This window comes from Psammomys obesus, unplaced genomic scaffold, assembly GCF_907164565.1.
Source record: "Psammomys obesus unplaced genomic scaffold, mPsaObe1.curated_primary_1811, whole genome shotgun sequence".
In the NCBI taxonomy this organism is placed as follows: domain Eukaryota; kingdom Metazoa; phylum Chordata; class Mammalia; order Rodentia; family Muridae; genus Psammomys; species Psammomys obesus.
In genome coordinates, this window is record NW_026596046.1 from 5,373,352 (window position 1) to 5,395,123 (window position 21,772).

The window sequence follows — 21,772 nt, forward strand, 5'->3', positions numbered from 1 at the left end:
AGGAAGGAAGGAAGGAAGGAAGGAAGGAAGGAAGGAAGGAAGGAAGGAAGGAAGGAAGGAAGGAAAGTTGCAGGATTACTCACAATAGCTGTGATTTTTTTCAAGACTTAAATGCTAGTAAGGTAAGCCCAGAGCAGCCTTTAGTCTATGGCTGTTCAGTAGAGTCCTTCATGTTCCCCTAGATGTTCATGTACCAGGAGTTCTCACTGTAGCTAGTAAGCAGACAACACATCCTTGGCCCTCTATAGCTCCAAGGCTTGTGGTACCAAGTCCCATCTGCCCAGGCCTGGTCTGGCCTCATGTAGTTTCCTTACCATCTGCATACAGGACCAAAGAGACCTCACTGCACTCTAGATGGTATGTTCTCTCCCACTGCCACTCCCATCTTTCCTCTCTCCACTGTTTGCCTTACAAATTCTACTTCCTAGCCTCTAGTAAGCTCCACCTTGGTTTCCTCCTCTCAGTGGCCCTCTGCACAGTGGGTTTGAGCGCATTAACAATAAATGCAGTGTCACCAATAAAGTGTCAATGCTGCCTTAAGGACAGAAATCCAAGCACTTGCCCCTGGGTGGTGTTTAACTAGGAGCAGGCTCAATTTGAATTGTCTGCTTTGCTCTCCCTGTGTCTTCTGTTGTCTGCTGTCTGTCTGTCGTGTGACTCTGAATATGTGACTTCTTGACTGCTTGAGAGTCTTAAGAATCTGTCTCTGTGTTCATGTGTGTGCGTGTGTGTGTGTGTGTGTGTGTATGTGTGTGTGTGTGTGTGGTGTCTGCCTGTCTGTCCCTAACAAAAGGTGCTCCCTCCATTTTTGAACAGCTTGGGAAGCATCACATGGGGAAGGAAAGAAGGCTGCCCCTACACAATTTTATTTATTTATTTTGGTTTTTCAAGACAGGGTTTCTGGGTTTCTCTGTGTATTCCTGGCTGTCCTGGAGCTGGCTTTGTAGACCAGGCTGGCCTTGAACTCACAGAGATCTGACTGCCTCTGCCTTCTGAGTGCTGGGATTAAAGACATGTGCCACCACACCCAGCCACTTCATAGAATTTTTTTAACAGACTTTTACCAGGGATTAACTGACTCATACACATGGAACCCGGAAAATGGAAGAGAACATCATAGTACAGCTATACATTAGCTTCGATTGTATGGGAAATCCAAGGCACGTAAGGGTGGTTGGTCCATCAGTCTCTTAAAGGAATGTTAAACAAACAGGCCAAATACACAGTAGGATGGCAGTCTTACATCTTAAGTAACCTCCAAGTGTATTATTAACTCAACTGTTCCATCCAGCACAAACTCCAGCCTCTTTGAATGCAGAAGCTGTTTTTGTAATATTACATTCTCATGCCTCTGGTCTGTGGGCTCTTTGCTGTGCTTCACCTTAGAAACTGGACCTGAGAAGGAAGAAGCTGTAGAACTCATCTCCATTTTTGTCTTTTCAAGAATCAGTCTGAGCTGCTTTCAAGACTGACTCTAAAAACTATTGTTCAATAATGCCTGTCTAGCTTTTCTAGTTTTTTAAACTGGCAGGACAATCTATCACTGTCCTTCTGCTAGGCTAGAAGCAGAAGTCACCCACGGTGCTGTCCTCTAAGTAAGAATTCCCTATATACCCCCAGAGGCCGCCCGTTTCTTCCCTGGGAAGTGTAATGGTTGGGTGGCTCCTTTGCTTCTGATTTGTCTCTCTAGGGCAATGCTGCCCAATAAACATAGATTATAAGCTACACGTACATTTTATTAGAGTGATGCTTACATGTAATAAGAAGGAGAAAGTGGTGCAGCTCATAAAGCCCTTGCCCAGTAACTGTGAAAACCGGACTTTAGATTTCCAGAACCCACACAGAAGCCAGGCAGGCATGGAGACTGGCTGTAATCCCAGCTCACAGGAGGCAGAAACAGGGATCCTCCAGAACAAGCTGGCCAGCCAGAAAAGACAACCACAAGCTCTGGGCTCACCGTAGAGCCCTATATTAATAACAGAATGGAAATCAAAAGGGAAAGACACCTGATACCAACTTCAGGTCTTCATATGCACGCATGCCTATTTGCACCTGGCACACATATATGTGGCTATACTCACATGGACACACATACCTACAGGCATGCAAACCACATACATACATACACACGCAAACATTAAATTAAAAATGCAAGGAAATAATAAGAGGCAAAATTAATTCTGGTAATTTCACATGTACTCAATTCTCTCCTTAAGTTCCATGCCTCTACAGCTGCTATATCATCTCCTCTTACAGTTTGAGGTACCCTGTACCTAGGTGGCCCCAGCCTGGCGTTCACAGCCTCCTCTTTTCTTACTGGATGACTCTCCCTGTGCTCTCCCTGGCCTGTACTTCCATTCTAACGTGTCCAGCTCTTCCTAGCTCCCTTCTCAACTGAATGCTGTGGGAACAGTGTGGCATCAGTGAGGTTGTTATTTTCTTCTCAGCCATGTCCTCTGATTGAAGAAAATGGCCATGGTGATTCTGTAGTTGTTTTGGGAGGGTGAAGGGGATAGTTGGAATGAAGGTATCACGATTGTTCTTCAGCTCCAGAAGGCTTTATGTAAATCATCTTTTGTGCTTGAGCTGTTACCCCTGCCTGGAATGCAGTATTTCCATATTGGTGTCCCAGATGAGTCAGGCCTCAGCAAGCCGCATGCAACCATGTGGCTTACCCTCAGAGACCACTGTGGTGCCTACACCCAAAGGGTGTTTGCCATGCCTCCTAAAGTATGCTGTGGAGGCTTCCCCATGTTGATCCTGGAGCCTGGAGTTGTGCTCCACTTTTGAGATCTGACCTAATACAGCACCAGGCCGCTGTGCTGGGTGATGTTCTGATGACTCTTCTGCCAGCGCTGCCCACTGCTGGACAGATCAGTGCCATCAGCATGTACTGAGCTGGGCCTGGGCCTCTTATGTTTCACAGTCCAGCCACATTGTCTATTTGTGAGCTGTGTGGGGCTGGCCACTTGGAGGTTAGGGAACTTTCTCCTGGTACACTCAGTTTTGCTTAATTAAGTTAAAGCCTTTCAAAATAAGGAAAGCACTTGTGACATAAGCCCAAGTGGTCATTTGTGAGGATTGTTCAAGGAACTCAAGGAAGCTTTCAGAAGAGTCATTACTATTTCATCGGCTCTGTTACTAGTCAGTCAGCCTACCTACCTGGGTTTTTTTTCTTGTAGGACTGAAAATTGAACATAGGGCTTCATGCATGCTACAGCCCCTGATTAGTCTATTCGTGTGTTTTATGTATTCATATAAGAACAATATAAAATAAGGAATGCTGCTCATACCATGAGGATTGTAGAATTTGAGATTAACTGAAATTAATGTGGACTTCAATGCACTAGGATGGCTTGTTAAACTTTGGGGAAAAAATGCTTATAGCCAGGCCCCAAACCATGCCAATTAAATCAACAAGGCAAATGAGGTAGGACCCAGACATTGGAAGCCCTGACAGTCAATCTCCTTCCTCAATGGAAGTGACTGATTTATATCCTAGGTGAAATCCACTAGATTGAATAGAGAGAATACTGGGTGTCTCCACCATCACGGAGAGGTGTCCATGGACCTACTTCCATCACTGGGTCTTCTTCTTAGAATCAGGGCCACTTGTATGTCAGACATCTGTAACACCAGGTGACTCCACTTCAGCAGCTCGCAGCCTGGAAGCTTGGACAGGAGCAGCACTTTCATGTTCCACAGGAATTTTCTGCTAACAACGATAAACTCTCTGAATGCAAACTGAGCGTATAACAGAGAAGCAGAATTTAAAAGAGCGAGTTCTCCTAGACAGTGGAAAGTGTCATTCATTTCAGAAAATGACTAGTTGATTATGAAGTGAAATATACTTATAATTTTATATTACCTTTGTGGACTGGACATTTAATAAAGAAATGTAGGGACAAAAGAAATCAAAATAATTTGAAATCACAGAAATTCAAAAGGGCCCAGGTGAGCCTTGGCTTCAACATTTTCTTTCTACAGAGAAAAATAATCTACAGAGGGTTTATGACAGCCTTGCTAGCCAAAGTAGGGTTGTTGCCCAAGACTGTTAGAAGCACAGCACCCAGGCCTCGCTAGTAACTTTGTGGTCAAGCATCTGTGGAGCTTCTAGAAACACAGATGATTTGTGTGTACATTCAAAGTCGAGAAGAATTGGTCTAGAAAATTCCACATCACCAAAAAGAAAATGTCATTTGAGGCCAGGGTTGAAAGAGCCCAATTTAAATTTAGTGCAGTGCCAGAAAGGAGAAATATGAAAAGCAAAAATGCAATGGTCTCTTTTTCCTGTGACCTTGTCAACTTGGATAATGAGAATTAATATAACAAAGAGGGAGGTATTTTGCTAGTAGCATAAAAAATTGAACTCTTTGACTGAATGTGCTTTTTTTTTTTTAATACAGTGAAAGCTAACAGTTTGCTTTTAAAATAGCATAAAATGCTTATTATAGTGTTCTTTGTTTCCCTGCCAAGTGTGGATTGAGACGTGGAGTCATTCACAAAGCAGTGGGACACTATGAGTCATTCACAGCCTCCTGGGCTCCTGACATTACTGCAAAGCCACAGATTCCCAAGCACTGAGTTTAGTTACAGTGCTTCAAAAGCACAGCTACAATTTTATTGACGCTGTGGCTGCAGATGTCATTCCCTGAGAGTGAGGAGGTCCTGCGGGCAGAGATGACTCATTTGCTGGAAGTAAGCATTGTATCTACTGCATTAATGTATAGGTTTTTTTTTTTTCCTTATCCAGTTTGTTTGGTTTGGTTTTCATGCAGCTATTTTTGAAGAATACAGATCAGGTATTAACTAACAGACACGGCATGTATAATTAATAAAAACATGTACATTCTTGAATAAAAATATACTATAACTTATACCAAAACTTAAGCCAGAAGTATGGCTCCTTGGATAAGATCTTAATCCAGTGAGTAGCAGTGGAGAAGCCCGGGCGTCTAGGAGTGGCCGAAAGCTGCGGCTGTGTGCTGGTCTGTGCAGTGCAGGGAGGGTACGAGTCACACAGGGGCACTGGACGGAAGTGCCGTGTGAGTCTCCTCTCCATTGCTGTAGCAAGTATCCAAGACTGGGTTCTTAGTAAAGAAAAGAGGTTTACTTAGCTTATGGTTTTGAAGCTGAAAGTCTGAGATCAGACACTCCAATGACCTCCACCTTCCAAAGGCCGCACTTCTCAAAGATGCCAGTGTCTCTCCCCTGAAGTGTACTGAGAAGCAGTTTTCAGCACATGAACGCTTGAGGATTCACCACAGCAAAACCATAACAAGTGGGAATATTTAGCTGGGAGAGGAATTAACTGTCTTAGCTACTTGAAAAAAAAATAACAATATTTGATAGAAATATGCATTTTTTTTTCTTGGCTGGCCCATAGGGGTGGAACTTGAAAAAAAAAATGAGTAAAAACTCCATGGAGACAGAACTCAGCACAGTGTTTTAAAAAGACAACAAACAAACAAACAAATAAACAAAACCAAGCAGGCGCTGATGCCTGGGGCCCTGCAGTCATCTTTTGCTCAGAGTATCCTAGAGCACAGATGCTTCACGGAGAAACTAGGTTAGATGCCATCAATCTCCATTTCAGTCCCAGAGGCCTTTGAAGAACGTTTTTCAAATGTGACACATTTTCCTACATCTCCAGTGACAGCTCTGTAGTCAGAATCACTAGCATTTCTTCTTACACTGTGGCCACTCCGAATCTCTCCAACAATTTCTACACAGCAGCAAAAGACACATGTGGCCCAGAAGCCAGTTTCCATAGGCAGTAAGCAGAGCCCATGTGGATCATGAGCTACCCATGTAGCATTTACAACTTCTCCCTGGATAGACAAATAACTCTCTGGTTGAGCTAAGGGTACATACATAGTGTAAACAGAAATGTCCTGGGGCACCACAATGTGCCACCAAGACGATCAATGCCAACAGAGCTCATTCTCCACCACATTTCCACCGTAAAATACTTTAAGAGGCCTTGGGTCGGGGCAGCGTAACTGAACTCCTTCCCTGAAGCCCCTCCCACTCTTGGGAGAGTTTTTTTCTTACTTTCCCTTAAAAAATCTACATCCATTCTGTTTTTCCTTATCTGCATTTCCTTATTCCTCTTGAGAAATAGACAACAAACTTAGAAGGCACTGGCCTCAGTGGCTTTTATGGCCACTAAGTTTCCAGGACCTCAGCCCCTGCTTCCCAGAGTTCAGCCAACCAAGAGCCAAGAAAGGATCCGTTACAGTCAAAATTTCATGTGGCTACTCTAAATACACCAGGAGAAGTTGACTAGAGACAGGTGCCTTTTCTGTCCTATCACTGTGAAGTACCTGATACCCTGATCAGTGTTTCCCAGTGACTTCCTGTTGAACAAGGAAGTAAATCGGAAACCATAACCTGCACTGTGTTTGCACACACGCTCTTCCTTCTTCCTGAAATGCTCTTTGCCCCATCATCACTGCCACACCCATTTAAAGTTCAGGTCACATCTCGTCAGGTCTCACTCAGAGCCAGTCACACAGGTGCCAGCCACTCACCTGTTCCACCACGAACACTCCTTGCTGTCTGCAGGGAATCCTGCGGGCCACAGAACTTCTAGTCTCTGGGTCTAGCTGGTACATTTATGAGGGAGATTTCCTCATAGAAGAAAATGGGCCAAAGTTTCTTTTTATTGAAACAGCTTCATTCAGCCTTACTGTCAGAGCCTAAGACAGTATCTCCCTACCTTCACCCATGGTACCTGAAAATAGTGTGTATCTGTCACACGGGGTTAAACTGAGCTAAGGTGAACTCTCCCAAAGCAGGAAAAAGCACACACTGCAAAGCTAGGTGCCCCAGATTCTGGCTGTGTCAGCTCTAGGGCAGAGGTATGACCCTCCCAAGGGACAAGCGGCTAGGGGACCAAATGACCCAGCATCATCTCTACCCCTTTCATGGCTCCTGGGTTGGGAATTTCTGGAATAGAACAACTTTAAATAATGGCCATTTCTGCTAAGAGCTGGTAGCAAACACTGTATTTTCCATTCCCTTTTGAAAGTGGACTGTTAGACTGAGGTTAACAAAGAACAAATCATGACTTGTCTGGCCCTAGAGGAGAGTAGGCATGCTACTTCTGAATTTTCTTCATTCAGAGATCTTGCCAACAACAACAGCCTTGCTCCTCTGAGATGAGAAAGTGGCACTGTCCAGCAGGATCTGTCTGAAGTGTGTCACAGGTCCACTGCCAAGGCCTGCAGATCATTGGGTGTCGAGGGACACATGCAGCTGTGCTTCAGCTCTGCCGACTGCCGCACCCCTCGCTCCAAGGCCACAGGCCAGTTCTGAAGCTGGAACCTGATACAGGTTGGAAGTAGCTGAGACAATTTCTGGAGAGCTGATGACTGAAGGGCCTGTCTCAAAGTGCCCGGCCGAGTACAGCAGGCTAGAGAATGAGGAGGACCTCGGGGGATTTGTTCTGTGCAGCTGGTCAGTGCTGGTGCCATTTGCAAATCCAGAAAGAGCAGACAAGAACATGAGCACCTGATGAGATTGTTGGACAGCTGAGAGACTAGCTAACTTGAATATTTGAGGCCGAAGCCCAGGGGACAGGTCCCTGCTATGGATATGAATTTACAAGTCCTCTACACTTAAATGGTGCTTAAGTTTTGTTGGGGTAGAGATTTATTTCTTCTCTTACTCACTGAACAAGTAACTGAGTGCCTGCTATAGACATGGTGGAATAATTCAGAAGAAAAGCACAGGAAGATAGGTCATTCCGGTGTGTTCTGTCTGACTCTTCCTGTTCCCACCCCGTCCCCAAAGATGCATGCATTCTTGAGGCCATTGTGTTTCTCCCCGTGTTTTTGTGTGGACTGTGCTTGGATGTAGGCAAGGACATCGGATTTTTAAACTTTTCACAAGCGGTTTTATCTAGTATATAGAACCCTGCACCAGTCCATTGCGTGTCTCATCATTATACATATTGCTGTTAACTCCTCCTGGGCGTGGCTATGGCTCCTCAGCTGGAATTGCCAGGCAGTTTTGCTGGATGCTGCCAAAAGATGTTTCGGGGCTTATGTATGAGAATTTCTCCTTCTTTCATCCTCTGCACCTTGGTTTTTACCAGCTGTTCTGTGGTTGCCTGTTTGACGGCGTGAGGTTTCATGTCTTCGTGTTGGCCGCATTTCCCCATGAATGCCTTGTGCAGTTTGTCAGCCTGCAGTGCTGAGCCTTCTCTGATGTGCCTGCTCACATCTCTTGCTTTCCTGTCAGGATTGAGTTTTCATTCTCAATGGCGCATGTGGATTCTATGGATGATTTTTTGTTTTTTTTTTTAAAGCTTGAATATTAAGATTTGAAGCAAACTGTAACATTTAAATTTTAAAACAAAGCTTTAGGGCTTAATCATGTTGAGCCAATGTACTGTCCTGTCCTAAGTTCCAGGAGATTTGATATTTTGTTCCAAGTGGTCCTGCCTATCTGCTCGGGTAGGGAGAGGAGCTTTCAGTATAGAATCCACAGGATGCACAGTATGGCCATTTGGAGAGTACTGCAATGCCAAGTGTTAATCTCCACAGCAAATCGTATTTGCTTGGTGAGGTCATTCCAAATGCATCACCAGCTGGTGGCCACCAGGGTCTGGCAGATTTTTATGTATTTCAGATAATCTGAAGGGTGTGACAGAAACCCTGTGCCTTTGTTTTTGTTTGGCTTTGGAAAAAGGGAGAAGGGAAGGAAGGAGGGAGGGAAGAAGGATGGGAAGGAAGGAAGGAAGGAAGGAAGGAAGGAAGGAAGGAAGGAAGGAGTGAGGGAGTGAGGGAGGAAAGAAAATCAAAAGCTCCCCAGCATATTCTGGACTGTTCTGTCACCAGGCTGTGACTCAGGAAGCGTCTAAAATCTCCAGTGTTTTTCAACTTTAGAGAATGAAGACACCATTAGGAATCTGTCTGATCCTAAAACTTTTTCTTTGAAGCTCATTGGCAAAAGTCTCTAAGTCTTATTAAAACAAAACAAGAAACCCTCTTAAGGAATTAGAAATAAATCAAATAAGAGATTATAATTTAATAGTTCAATAATTAAATTATACCTAAATGAAAATTTGATTATAGCTTCATTAGGTTTTGTTCATAATTTAAGAAAATAAAAATCTCCTACTTTACACCACTTAGTTGGGGCAATATAGAAAGAAACTTTTGTATCTGTCACTGAACCTAAAGAGAAAACATCTGTCTATGTGGACCAGCACAAAAATGGCCTGTTTATTCTTCTGCAAATAAGGAAGCAGGTCATTCTTGAGGTCATCTTCTTCCAAAGGCTACAGCTAAGTAGCCTTGAAGAGAACAAAACTTGAGCCCTTACTTCCAGATTTCCAGACTTACCACATACATACAACTAAGAAGGCAGGCATGACGCTGCACGAAGTAGGCGCACACCTCAGTGGCTTCAGAGAGCACAGATGTCACTCACCCTGGGCAAATGATTCTACTAATGAGCCACAGAGATTATTCAACAGGGAAAGGGCAGTCTCCTCACGTGCCAAAGAATGAAATGACCCTCAGGTCTCAGAATTAGATAGTCTTTGGATGTGCTCATCTTTATACTCTGCTTCTAGAACATGCCCTGTAAGGACCAATTTTGTTCTTGATAGGCCTTAAGCCAGAAAGTCAGACTTAGGCTTTTCACTATCTGCTCGTGTGAGGGATGCCCTGACGCTGACCTTGGGTTTTCTTCACGGTGACTATGATTTCAAGCCAGTCCTCTGAATGCAGGCCTTCTCTGCCCACGAGATTCACTCAGTTGGTGCCTTTGTCAGGACTGGTCCTGTGGAGTGGTGTGAGGGCTGCCGAGCTCAGCTGACTGAGCCATAATTCGTTCTTCACCACACACTTTTCCTGAGCAAAGGGGGCTTTTTTTTTAAAGAGGAATTTTAAAAAAGACCCGAGAAACTGATATTCACTGATATTCATCAATCTTCAACTGGAATAAATAGCAATACCTTGTTCTAGAGCAGTAGTCCTCAAGCTTTGGGTCACATCCCTTTGGGAGGTCAAAAACCCTTTCCTGGGTGTTGAATATCAGCCTACATATTAGATATTTACATTATGATTCACAACTGTAGCAAAATTAGTTATGAAGTAGCTACCAAAATAATTTTATAGTGGGGGGGGTCACCACATGAGAAAATGTATTAAAGGGTCACAGCATTAGGAAGCTTGAGAACTCCTGCTCTAGAGGAACCAGGCGGGTTTTGGGGAAAGGTCGGCTGAATGCTAGAACGCTTTTTCCTAATCCTAGGAACAAGTGATCTCACATAGTCAGAATAGAAACAGAATAGTAATTGAAAGTCTTTGGCGGGGACTCTCAAGACCTTGGAGTGTGTGTGGGTGGGGGGGGGGGGAGATGAGCAGCACATGTCCCTGTATGCCTTGGTGAGCATAAGATCCATTTGGAGTTTGCACAGCGCTGCGGCTGCTGAAGCACAGACCTACCCTCTACTCTTCAAAGGTTTGGACCCTTCTGTATATGCTTCATTTTCTTGGTCCTTTAGTGACTTGTAGAAGGTCCAAGGCCAAAAATCTGCACGAGACAAGTTCTAGTGGCCCAGAAAGAGAACCTGGCATTAGGGTTGGAATGCAACAAGGGAGAAGCACGGTAAAATAAGTGGGGCCGGCTGGTTGCAGGAATGCTGTTTGTACCAGGCAAATTTGAAACTCACAGCACATAGTAGTGTTCTAGAAAACACTGTTCTTTGCCACACGTGTGTACTCCTGGAACCCCCCCCCCAAAACAAAAAGTATTTGGGTTCTTATTTCTGTTAGGTATTTTAATTGCTGGAAAGATCATTTCAGTTGCATTTTCTTTCCTAGAATATAGTTGTGTTACTTAAGATTTTCTGACTCCAGCTCATTAGAGAATTTCATTTGTCTAGCATCTCTCAGCTAGAGTCTGTTTAAATGGTGCCTTGTAAATCATTAATAAGTTGCCAAATCTACTTCTAAATCTTGAGCACTCTTGTGTGTGGGTCTGCATGTCTTAGTGTGTTGTGTTGCTTATCTGTGTGTCACAGTGTATATGTGTAGGTTGGAAAACAACCTCAGGTATCTGTTCTCACCTTCCATCTTGTTTGAGACAAGGTCTCCCATAATTACCACCACCATATAAGCCGGGCTGGCCAGCCCAACAGGCTTCTCGGGACTCTCTTGTCTCCTCCCATCTTGCCATAGGAATATAGCGATAACAGACTAGTTGGCTTCTTTCTCTGGCTTTATGTAGGTTTTGGGGATCCAAACTCAATCATAAGGCTTATGCTATAAATGCTTTCACCACTGAGTCATCGCCCCAGCCCTTGAACATCTTTTTTGGGTGTTTGTTGTTTTGTTTGTGTTGTTTGGTTTTATGTAGCCTTGGCTGGCCTGGAACTTATCTATAGATTAGGCTGGCCTTGAACTCATAAAGATCCACCTGCCTCTGCCTCTAAGTGCTAGAATTAAAGGCGTGTTCCACCACACCCAGATGAACACCCATTTTAATTGATATATAATGAACTTGTCAGTGTCTGTCTAATCTAATACAAATACAAATTGTTAGGGATGGTTTTTATTATTTTAAAATCTAAGGCCAATCCTGAAGCTATCAAGGTCAAGGTCAAAATGGAAGGGTGAGCAGATAGCCAGTGCTCAGCCAGGGAGAAAAAAACGGCTTCCTCGTATCTGGGTCATAGGCCTCCTGGGTCTGCCCTTTCCCAGTGCTTACACCACCCAGCTCCATCCAGCAGGGGACTGTAGAGCACCACGTTAGCACCCTGTGTAGCTCCTTGCTGGGTGGTGGCTTTGTCAAAGTCACACACCCGCTCCAAACCTACACTTACCAGTGTTCTATTTCTGTTAAGCAATGATTGTTGTGGGACATTTTACTGGCCACACTGACTGCTCAGTTTAGTCAGCCCCTTGGCATGCCCTGCAAGTGTCAGGACTGTTAATCATATTAGAGATGTCGTGTGGAAAATGAAATTGAACGTAAAGTGATGTTTTATTAATATGTGAGTAACACACTTTTGAATCTGTATTATTAGCTCTTGAGTAGCATACAGACATCTGCGTATCAACCCAGCAGAGTCTTACCGACAGGACATCCGCAGGACTCCTGTCTGAGCTTTGACTCATTGTCAGAGCCAGAGATTCTTCATTCTACCAGACACACAAGCCTTTACTAGCCTGCGGTTCAATTCTTAGGTGATTTAGGAACCCTCTATACATAATTTTAAACAACACAATACCCAGCTGTCGTAAAAGCATAACAATGAAAAGCATTTCCAACAACTTTGTACAGGTTTGTGTGAAGTGTGTGTATGTGACTATCCCAGAGAGCATAGCCCAGCTGCCAGGTGCCTGTCGTATTCACATACTGTCACGGATGGGAAGGCTATCGAAGCACAGCTGACACAGGTGTGAGCGTGGTAACGCACATGTCCTTGGCACTTTTGTCACTAGTAACCTGTCTTCAGAAATTGTGAAGTTCTGAACAAATCAGAATGTAATCTTTTGATTACATGCACAGAAATTCAGAGTGCAGTTGCCTCTTCCTCCATATCTGAAAATCTTGGCAAATGTGAGGGGGAGACAGATTCCCTTCCATGCATTTTCTCCTTCTTCTAAGCTGTGTTTAGGAAAGACACTGAATTGGCCAAGCACGTGACCTGAGGTAATATTAGGCGCTGGATTTGCAGAGTTCTTTCGTTTTCCTAGGTTACACAGTATTTTATTTTTCACACTGAGGCCTGATTGACAGACACTTCACCCTCCTCCCTGGGGGCGGTGTCATTCTAGGAGATTTCTGTGCATGATTACTATAAGAAGCTTGGAGAATAAACACAGTTCAGTAAAGAATTGTCCCCAAAGAAGCTTTCTGTTTTACAATGAAAATAGAAAGCACTGTAATTCTCAGCAATAAAAATATCCTGACAACTAAATGCTTAGCGACTAATACTTTACTTAGAAAAAAACATTGTTTTTCATTTTTATTTCTGCTTTTTCCTTCATATGTAACATTTTTAATCAAATCTACCTCTCCTGCTTTCAACTCCTCTCAGGCTCTTTCCCTTTTTCCACCTTCCAAACTCATGTCCTCTGTCTATGTATGTATGTATGTATGTATCTATCTATCTATCTATGTATCTATCTACCTACCTACCTACCTACCTACCTACCTACCTACCTACCTATCCATCCAGCCAAAGCCCACTGAGTTGATTAGTATTGTCCATATACACATGGGTATAGGTAGGGCTGGCCACTGTATCATGGGTAACCTACCCAGGACCCTGCAGCTGAGGAGAACTGACTTTCTTCCTTGACAGCCACCCACTTCTTGGAGCTTCTCAACCAAGTATGTGGCTCTGTGAGTCCCACTGCCCATCTGCTGGAATATTGACTAGATTGATCGTGCGCAGGCAACCCCAGCTTCTCAGAGCTCCTGTGTGCAATGCCTGTCACGTCTGCAGGACTCATGTCTCTCACCTGAGGCTCTGACAGTCTTTCTGTACCCTCTTCTATGATGTTCCCTGAGCCATGGGGAGAAGGTGTGTGGTATAGATACCCTGTTTAGGCAGGAGCATTCGACAGCCACTTATTGTCTGCACTTTGATCTTTGTGGTTTTCTGAGTGAACCTCCATCCACTGCAAAAAGAAGCTTCTCTGCTGGGCTGTGTGAGCCAGACTGCCCTTTGCGTATACAGATAAATAGTTAGAAGACAGCTGGCTAGTCTGTGAGTCCAGCAAGATGATAGGAATAGGTTCTCCCCTGCAGCCAAGCATCCTTGGCAAGGCTTTCAGCACCAGGCACGCATTCCTTCTTGTTGAACACCTTTAAATCCAATCAGATAGCTGTTGGTTCCCCCTCCCCCCTTCCCAGACACTCATGCCACTCCTGTACCAACGGGCACCTGGCATCTTGCCAGATGAATCACTATCCTAGTTCACAGGGCTCATAGTTGGGCAAGACTGCACTGTCTTTCTCCCTTGCAGCCTGCCTAGCATCTTGAAATGCTAGCACTGTGGGAGCTGGGCTTCCAGGAAGAAGCCTCCAGGTCAGCACCAGCGTGAGTTTTCCAAATCCTGGGGCTGAAGTGTATATTGTCTTCAGCAATAGGGTCTTACCTACAAGTTCTGTGGAAAACTAAGTACAATGGTAATAGCCTGGATTGCTTTAGGGGTCTTTTAGAGCCTCCTGACCAATAACTCAAAGGGAAATAGTCCATACCCAGGGCGAGGCTTTTTGTTTAATGTTTGCTTTCTAAAGAAAAGAATTCAAATATTATTAATAAAATGGGCACTTTATAGTTACATTCATTTATGTGGGGTGTGTGTCGTGGTGGGCATGTGTGAGTCAGAGGAAAACTTGTGGGAGTCAGTTCTCCCCTTCTAGCACTTGGGGTCTGGGCATCAAACTTGGGTCTCCAGACTGCTACGCCACCTCACCAGCCTGAGGCTTTTTCTCTTAGTTTTTAGTTCTATGAATATATATATATACACACAAATATATATATTTGTATTGTCAATGGCATAATAGAAATTTCATTTTTATGGCATTTTTAGATTTACTTTGTATTATGAATGTTTTGTGTGTATGTGTGCATGTGTACTTACTGTATGTGTGTCATGTACCCATGGAGGCCAGAAGAGAGTAACAGATTCTTTGGAACTGGCATTCCAGATGGCTGAAAGCCTGGTCCTCTGCAAGAGCCACAAGTGCTCTAACCACTGAGCCTGCAGTCCAGCCCCAGATTTCAGTCCTTAAAGTCTGTTTCTGATTTGTGCCGTGGTCTGCCTCTGGGAAGGCTGATATGTTGGCATTGGGGTTCTTTATTGGGAGCGAGCTTTCTCACCTAGACCCGTACGTGTACACACTCATGAAATACTTCTAGAATGTTGTCACTCACAGCTCATTCTTTGCTTTACCTAGAGCATTCAGGATGTGAGAAGTGACAATGAAGAGGAAGAAGAAGAGGAGATGGAAAAGGAGGAGGAAGAGGAAGAGAAGGAGAAGGAAGAGAGCACCAAAGGCAAAGAGACAGAGTATTTGAAGAATGGCCTCGGAACCAACAGGCATCTCATTCCCAATGGTCAGCATGGCCGTTAGCTTGAAGCCCAGGAGCTCCCATGGCACAGTGTGCTGCCAGGACCTGGGAAGCCTGAACTGCTCCCCACCCACTGCTGTGAGCCCACAGAGACGCCAGCTTGCCCTTATTTTATTTTATTTTATTATTTTATTTTATTTTATTTTATTTTATTTTATTTTATTTTATTTTATTTTAATGTTTTTGAGATGGAGTCTCCTATGTTGCCCAAGCTGGCCTCCAACCCCATCATCCTGCCTTGTGATAAAATGTTAAAATGTGGAACACCCATGGGTTCCCCGCAGTTAAGTTCAAGCGGGTCAGAGAGTTCAAGGATTTCTTCAGGCAGGTGTCAGTTCTTGTTGTGTTCTCTCCTTACAGAATTTGAAGCAGTTGACTTTCTCAGGAACTCATTTTGGTTGAACATTTTTTACCTTCCCACCTTGCACATGCTCAGGGTGGCTTGATGAATGTGCAGGAACCCCACCTTCTCCAGGTGTTTGGCCACACCTAGCACCTCATCTTCCAAAACTGTGTTTAAAGTGGCAGGAGGGCAGTTGCAGACCCAGACAGGGGCCAGGCTTCCCAGGTTCACGAGCCACCTTGGGCAGCCAAGGTACTTTGCTCCACAGTGCATCTACTCCACTACCTCACAGAATTAGGGTACAGATCAAGTGAGAGAATAGAAGGGGGTGCTTGTGTCTCCTGCAGGTGTTAGTAACCCTCGTTGTACCATGATTACAGCTTGACCAAAGAGACAACCCTGGCTGAAATTGGTACAAAAGACCCATCTTAAAAATGGCTCTTACTGTGTAAGATACTCAGAGATACAGAGGCCGGAAGCCTGTTTCTGTTGGGATTGGTAACTACATTGCTTCCGGGGATAATTCTCAGATGACCAGGGCAGAGGGAAGAGAACACTGCTGGGAAGCTGCCCTGTGCTGGCAGTCCGGAGCCCCTTCCTCAGGCTTGCAGAAAGGCCATGGGCTGTGAGGGTAGCTTGGGGGGCCTTTGTGGAGAACCATACCACCCAGAAGCCAGCCCAGGGGGTCATGCGTGGAGCCTCACCCTGGGAAGGAACTCTTGGAAGGAGAAAGCGGAAGCCACGCTGTGGTCTTGATATGCCACTCATTCTGACTACTGAACAGTGAAGCACCCAGCAGGCCACCAGGAGCCTTAAGTAGCAAGTGTCTTGTGCCCACTAAATAGTCTGAGAGTTTCAGTTTTTAATTTTTTCAATAGTGTGTTTTTAAAAACCTTCAGGCTAAGCAAAAACAAGCAAGCAAACAAAAGTCCTTCAGAATTCTGTCCCCAACAAAATGCCTTGTTAAAAGACTTGTAGGAAAGACAGGAAAACAAGCCTCAAATGAATACTTGTTTTATGAGCACACTACCAAGTGCATTGTATCTGCAATGTGATCTCATATCTCAAATGTCTCTACTCACTTTAGGGCATAGCTGTTGGTTTATTGTTCTTACTTTGGTGAAAGGTCACACTAAAATATTTTTTATATGTTCAGTTAATGAAGAATTTTTCCTTGATTTATTTTGGTTTTCTTTGACTGCAGAACCTTTTTTTTCCTTGCTTACAGTGAAACATTGTTTAATCTTATACCCTCCAACAACTCTTTTTTTTTTTCCTGTCTTTGACTGTAGAAGGTAAAACTGGTATGCTAACTTCAGCTCTAAACAGCTGAAGCACTGTATTTCAGAAGAGGTAGAGGTATGATCTGTAGCATCCTTGGGGGCTCCTGTGGTTAGGACAGGTACCGCCCTTTCCTATGGCAAACAAGAGTTCACGTTTGTGCAAGGTGACTTTGTAAAATTCTAAGCCACGGTAACTTACAATAAAACAAAGACAAACCCCACAGTGTGTGGTGACTGAGTAGTTTTGGCACACATCATATGTCCTCGGAGAGAGAACTACAGATCTATGGACATAGTGTAAACAGAAACACAGCAGTCTTCTAGAAAGACTTCTGGTGACACGAGGCAAGCTGCAGAGAAGGGAGCCAGTGCAGACATTTAAACCGCAGGCAGCAAAGCCTGGGCCTGACAGCATAGAGACTAGGCTTCTGGGGCATTTGCATGTCTAAGTTTAGGCATCTCAGACACATGAAAATGAGTGTTTACCATTGCACCTGTAACACTGAGCTTTCTGGCTGAGACAGCCAGCCATTCTGGGGCTGATGTCTAACTAGGACGCTACCTGGGCCCTGTGCAGAGACAGCACGGGTGTTTAGAGGCCAGGGCCCGGGAGATGGCTTAGCAGGTAAGAGCACTTCCTGTAAAAGCATTGGGATCTGAGTTCAAATCCCCAGTAACCATGTAAAGAAAGGCTGGGCATGGCTGTGTGTGCCTCTAACTCCAGCGCTGGGTCAGACAAAAGCAAGAGGGACTGCTGGAGCTTTCTGGATACCAGAGTAGCTTCAGGTTCAGGGAGAGACTCTGTCTCAAGGGAGTAAGGTGGAGTGTGGTCAGACAGGACACGTGGAACCTTCCATACTCACACACATGTACCACACATGCACACACACACACATGTTCATATACATGTACTCTCTCTCTCTCTCTCTCATACACACAGAGGCTCGCAAGAAGAAGACAAAACAGGTAGATCCTAAAGGAACTTTTATGGCCATGTTTTCCATATCTGCCATCAGAAGCTGTAGGAAGATAATTTACTGTCCATCAGAATTATCGATGGAGCTTTAAAAAAATGACTCTTTGCAGCACTTTTTCTTGATACTCCTGGGCGAGAGTCAGAACTGCACTTTAGCAGAGCCCTGGGTCATCCGAGAGCTGTGCAGCACCACTGGCTTTACCGTGGTAAGAGTTTCGTGCACCCAGAACTGGGGCAAGGCAATGGTGCAGAGTTAGTGAGTTGGGAAAGGTGAAGCCAACAGCTCATAATGTAATAGCAGCTACCATGGTGGATTTAAACAGCAATTTATCAGTAAGCGCCAAGTGTAAAAATGGAGCTCCAGATTACAGTTTTTAGAAAACATTAAACTACAGATTTCTTAGAAGGCATGCAGTATAAATATTGAGGGAAAGGAAATGTTGTTGAAAGCCAGGCCTCCTTGGATGCCCAGGTAGGAGGAGTGCAAATTCAAGGCTGCAAAGGGGACAGAACTGAGGTCAGGGCCAGCCTGGCCAGAATAAAACCTATCTTAAAACAAATCAGGGCTGGGACACATCTCAGTGTGTTGGGGCACTTATTTTCAAAAAGTGCTAGCTTCCATTACACACACACACACACACACACACACACACACACACACACACGCATGCACACACACACACACACCAAGTTAAGAATTGAAAGAGAGCATGAATGATGTAGCGTGCCAGCCACCACTCTACGAGCTGCTATAGCTATCCTACTATCAGAGAAAGGGAAGGAGGACAGTAGATACGGGAAAGGAGAATTTAATAATAACAAATAAGATGGATCCAGGATGATATTTAAAACCCGCCTGACAATAGAACCCCAAACACATGAAGAACATTTCACAGAATTAAAAAGAGTAAGAAACAAACTCGCAACCACATTACTGGCCTGAGTACCTCTCTCAGTATCTGACAGAACAGACAGAAATCCGTAAAAGTGGAAGACTTGAACAATGAAATTAACAACATTCCCCTGCCTCGTTTAAGATAGCCCACTCAATAATTGCAGTATACATACTATTTTCAAGAGCACTTTGAGTATTTTGCCAAAATTGACCATGTGATGGGCCATGAACTAAATCCCAAACATTTCAAAAGTCTAAAGTCAGAGATTACTATGAAGTTAAACTGGAAACCTGTAACATAAGGATAAACATCAAAACCTCCACATATTTTTAACCTAAGTAAAATACATTTAAATAGCCAACAAAATAAAGAAGATACAGTTTTGTTTGTAGATATTGGCAAGCTTGTTCTAAAGCTGGTTTGGAAATGTTGTCTTGGCATAGCTAAGACAATTTTGAAAGCAGGTGGCTTGAAGGACCCCTCCTACCCAGTAGTCAGGCTTCATTAACAGCTGCTGCGGTAATTCGGACTGTGGTGTTGGGGCGGGGCACACAGGCCAGAGGAATAGAACTCCAAAGTCTCAGTTGGGAGTAGCTTGGTGGTAGAGTGCTCCCTTAGCCTGCGTGAGGCTCTAGAACAATCCTGTAGCTTGGGGAGTGTGTGAGAGAAAGAGTGACCCCCAAAACACATCCACACAAATATGACCAACTGGTTTGCAAATCCTTTAAACCAACTGGATCTTTGCAAAGTGCAGAAATAATACAATGGTGCACGAGTAATTTCAAGAGCTGTGGTGGAGCAACGGCACACGGAAGTGAGCCCTGACTCAAACATCACACTATACAAAAAGTGGAATAGATGCTGGGCTCGGGATTAAAATACAGAGCAACTCTGTTGCTTAGCTGATTAAGGTCTTCTCTGGTCAAATACTAGACTATAAACTTTTTTTGTGTGACTGGGAATTGAGCTGCTCGGCAAGTGCTCTAACACTAAGCCACATCCAAGCCTTCGGCTTTTTGATAAAGGGTCTTATTATGTAGGCCAGGCTATCTTTGAATTTATCGTTCTTGTCCCAGCTTCCAGAGTGATGAGATGACAAGGTATGTGCCACTATGTCCCACAAGACTATAAGATTTTTTTTTTTTTGCGGGGGAGGGAGGAGTTTCATTAAAGTAATTGTTTCTACAAAGATACCACCTATCAAAAAAAAAAAAAAAAAAAAAAAAAAGATACCACCTATCTTAGGGTCAGTGTTACTGTGATGAGCACCATAACCAAAGCAACCCAGGGAGGAAAGGATTTATTTGGTTTCTGCTTCTGCATCACAATTTATCGTCAAAGGAAGTCAGGACAGGAGCTCAAATGGAAGGAACCTAAAGGCAGGAGTTGGTGTAGAGGTCACGGAAGGGTGCTGCTTCCTGGCTGGCTCAGCCTGCTTGCTTATGGAACCCAGGACCACCAGCCCAGGAATGGCACCACCCACAATGGATTAGACCTTCCTCATCACTAAGAAAATGCCCTACAGGCTGGCCTGCAGCCCTAGGTTATGGAAGCATTTTCTCAGTTGAAGTTCCCTTCTCTCAGATGACTCCAGCTTGTGTCAAGTTGACATAAAACTAACCCACACAAGTCCTTGGAAGATGTAAAGAGGAGGGAGGCTCTAAAGAAAAATATCTGTGCTCACATCTCCAACCAAAGACTTGGTGCTGAATAGCTAATGACTTTCAAAGCTGTCTTCATCCACAAGGTGATTTGTTGAGCTTTGCTTCTTTGACTGGACAAGGACAGCAGCCAGCTATTACCAAGGCTCTCTGGGTAAGAGCGGCTCGAAAGGAATTTCTGTTTGTGTGTGTTTTGTTTGTTGGGAATTGAACCTTGGACCTCTTGCATGCTATGCAAACACTTACTCTATTACTGAACTATAGCCTCAGCCCAGAAGAGTCAGTTTTAAATGAGAACTTATAAGCCCAGCAAAAAGGGCCTTTCCCAGAGTGTCCATCCTGGTTGACCACACTTGGCTCCATGGTAAATGTCATATTCCTCACTGCTTTAGCCAGGGCATAGCCAGACTGCAGAAGTGGTGGTCTATGCTAAGGGGCTGAAGCTTGAATGGGTTCTCCCATCTGCTCATTTTGCAATTTGCTTGGCTCATTGTCCTTTTAGTGACAGCGATTTCCCACCAGGAGCCTTACCTACTGGCTTCCCTGGGTTACTATTACTGCTCATAGTAACCGCAGACAGGCAGATAATTCAGCTTCTTTCTCTCTCAAAGTTCATCCTGAACACATCCTGAGTTCCTACGAAGCAATAGTAGATGGTTGTCTCAGCTGTTCCCTGTAACCTGTTGCTTTTATTTCATTTTACAGTTTTTATTAATTTGTTCTTTGACAGTTTCAGGTATGTATATAATGTATCCTGATTACCCTCACCCCAACCCTCTCTTATTTCTTGCTAGCCCTACTTAAGCTCCACCCACACTCCACTCCCACCCTCAAAGTCCTTCCCCTCATTCCTGGCTCTTTGGTTTGTTTCTATGGCTCGCTGAGTTTACCAGGGATGTTTCTATGTCTATGGGTTCCAAACTGTCCAGTGGAGCCTGCTGGGCCCACCAGTAGATACACAACTAAAGACAACGACTCCCCTTTCCCGATTCGGTAGATGGTGGGTCCCCAAGGAGGAATAGGGCCCCATAAGCCCCTCTCCCATTCTCAACTGTCTGACAGGCCCAGCCTTGCACAGGCCCAGAGCAGGCAACTGCTGATGTTGAGGTGGTGACTGCAGTGGCTGAGTCAGGACCGGAAGATGGCATTTCACAACCCTTCCGCCTGTCTTCAAGCTCTTTCCTTTCTGACCCCTCTTCCTCCCTGTTCCCTGAGCCTTAGAGGGAATGGCATAAAGTGTTCTGGTTAGAGCTGACCACTCCCTGGCCACTTGTTCTTGGCACCTCGAGCAGCCGTGAGTCTCTGTGTGAACTGCAGTTAGTAGCTACAGACAGAGGTTGCTCGAGTTAAAGCTGAGTAGTCTTTGTCTGTGAGTATAAACGTAAGTGGAGGGCAGCTTAATACCATGTTGATTTAGCTAAATAACCGTAGTAAGTTACCCCCTAGGCCCCATGCCCTTCTCAAGCACTGATTTGTTTTTGAATGTGGGCTTTATAGTGCCGGG

At 44.5% G+C, this 21,772-nt stretch overlaps 1 protein-coding gene across 1 annotated transcript in view; it reads left to right on the plus strand.

Moving 5' to 3' along the window:
- Positions 1-15,111, plus strand: part of Cers3 (ceramide synthase 3) — a 62,962-nt gene extending 47,851 nt beyond the window's left edge. Inside the window, exon 10 of the mRNA XM_055623612.1 lies at positions 14,935-15,111. Within this exon, the coding sequence (XP_055479587.1) occupies positions 14,935-15,111 (177 nt within the window). The remainder of the gene's footprint in view (positions 1-14,934) is intronic.
- Positions 15,112-21,772: the final 6,661 nt, after the last annotated feature.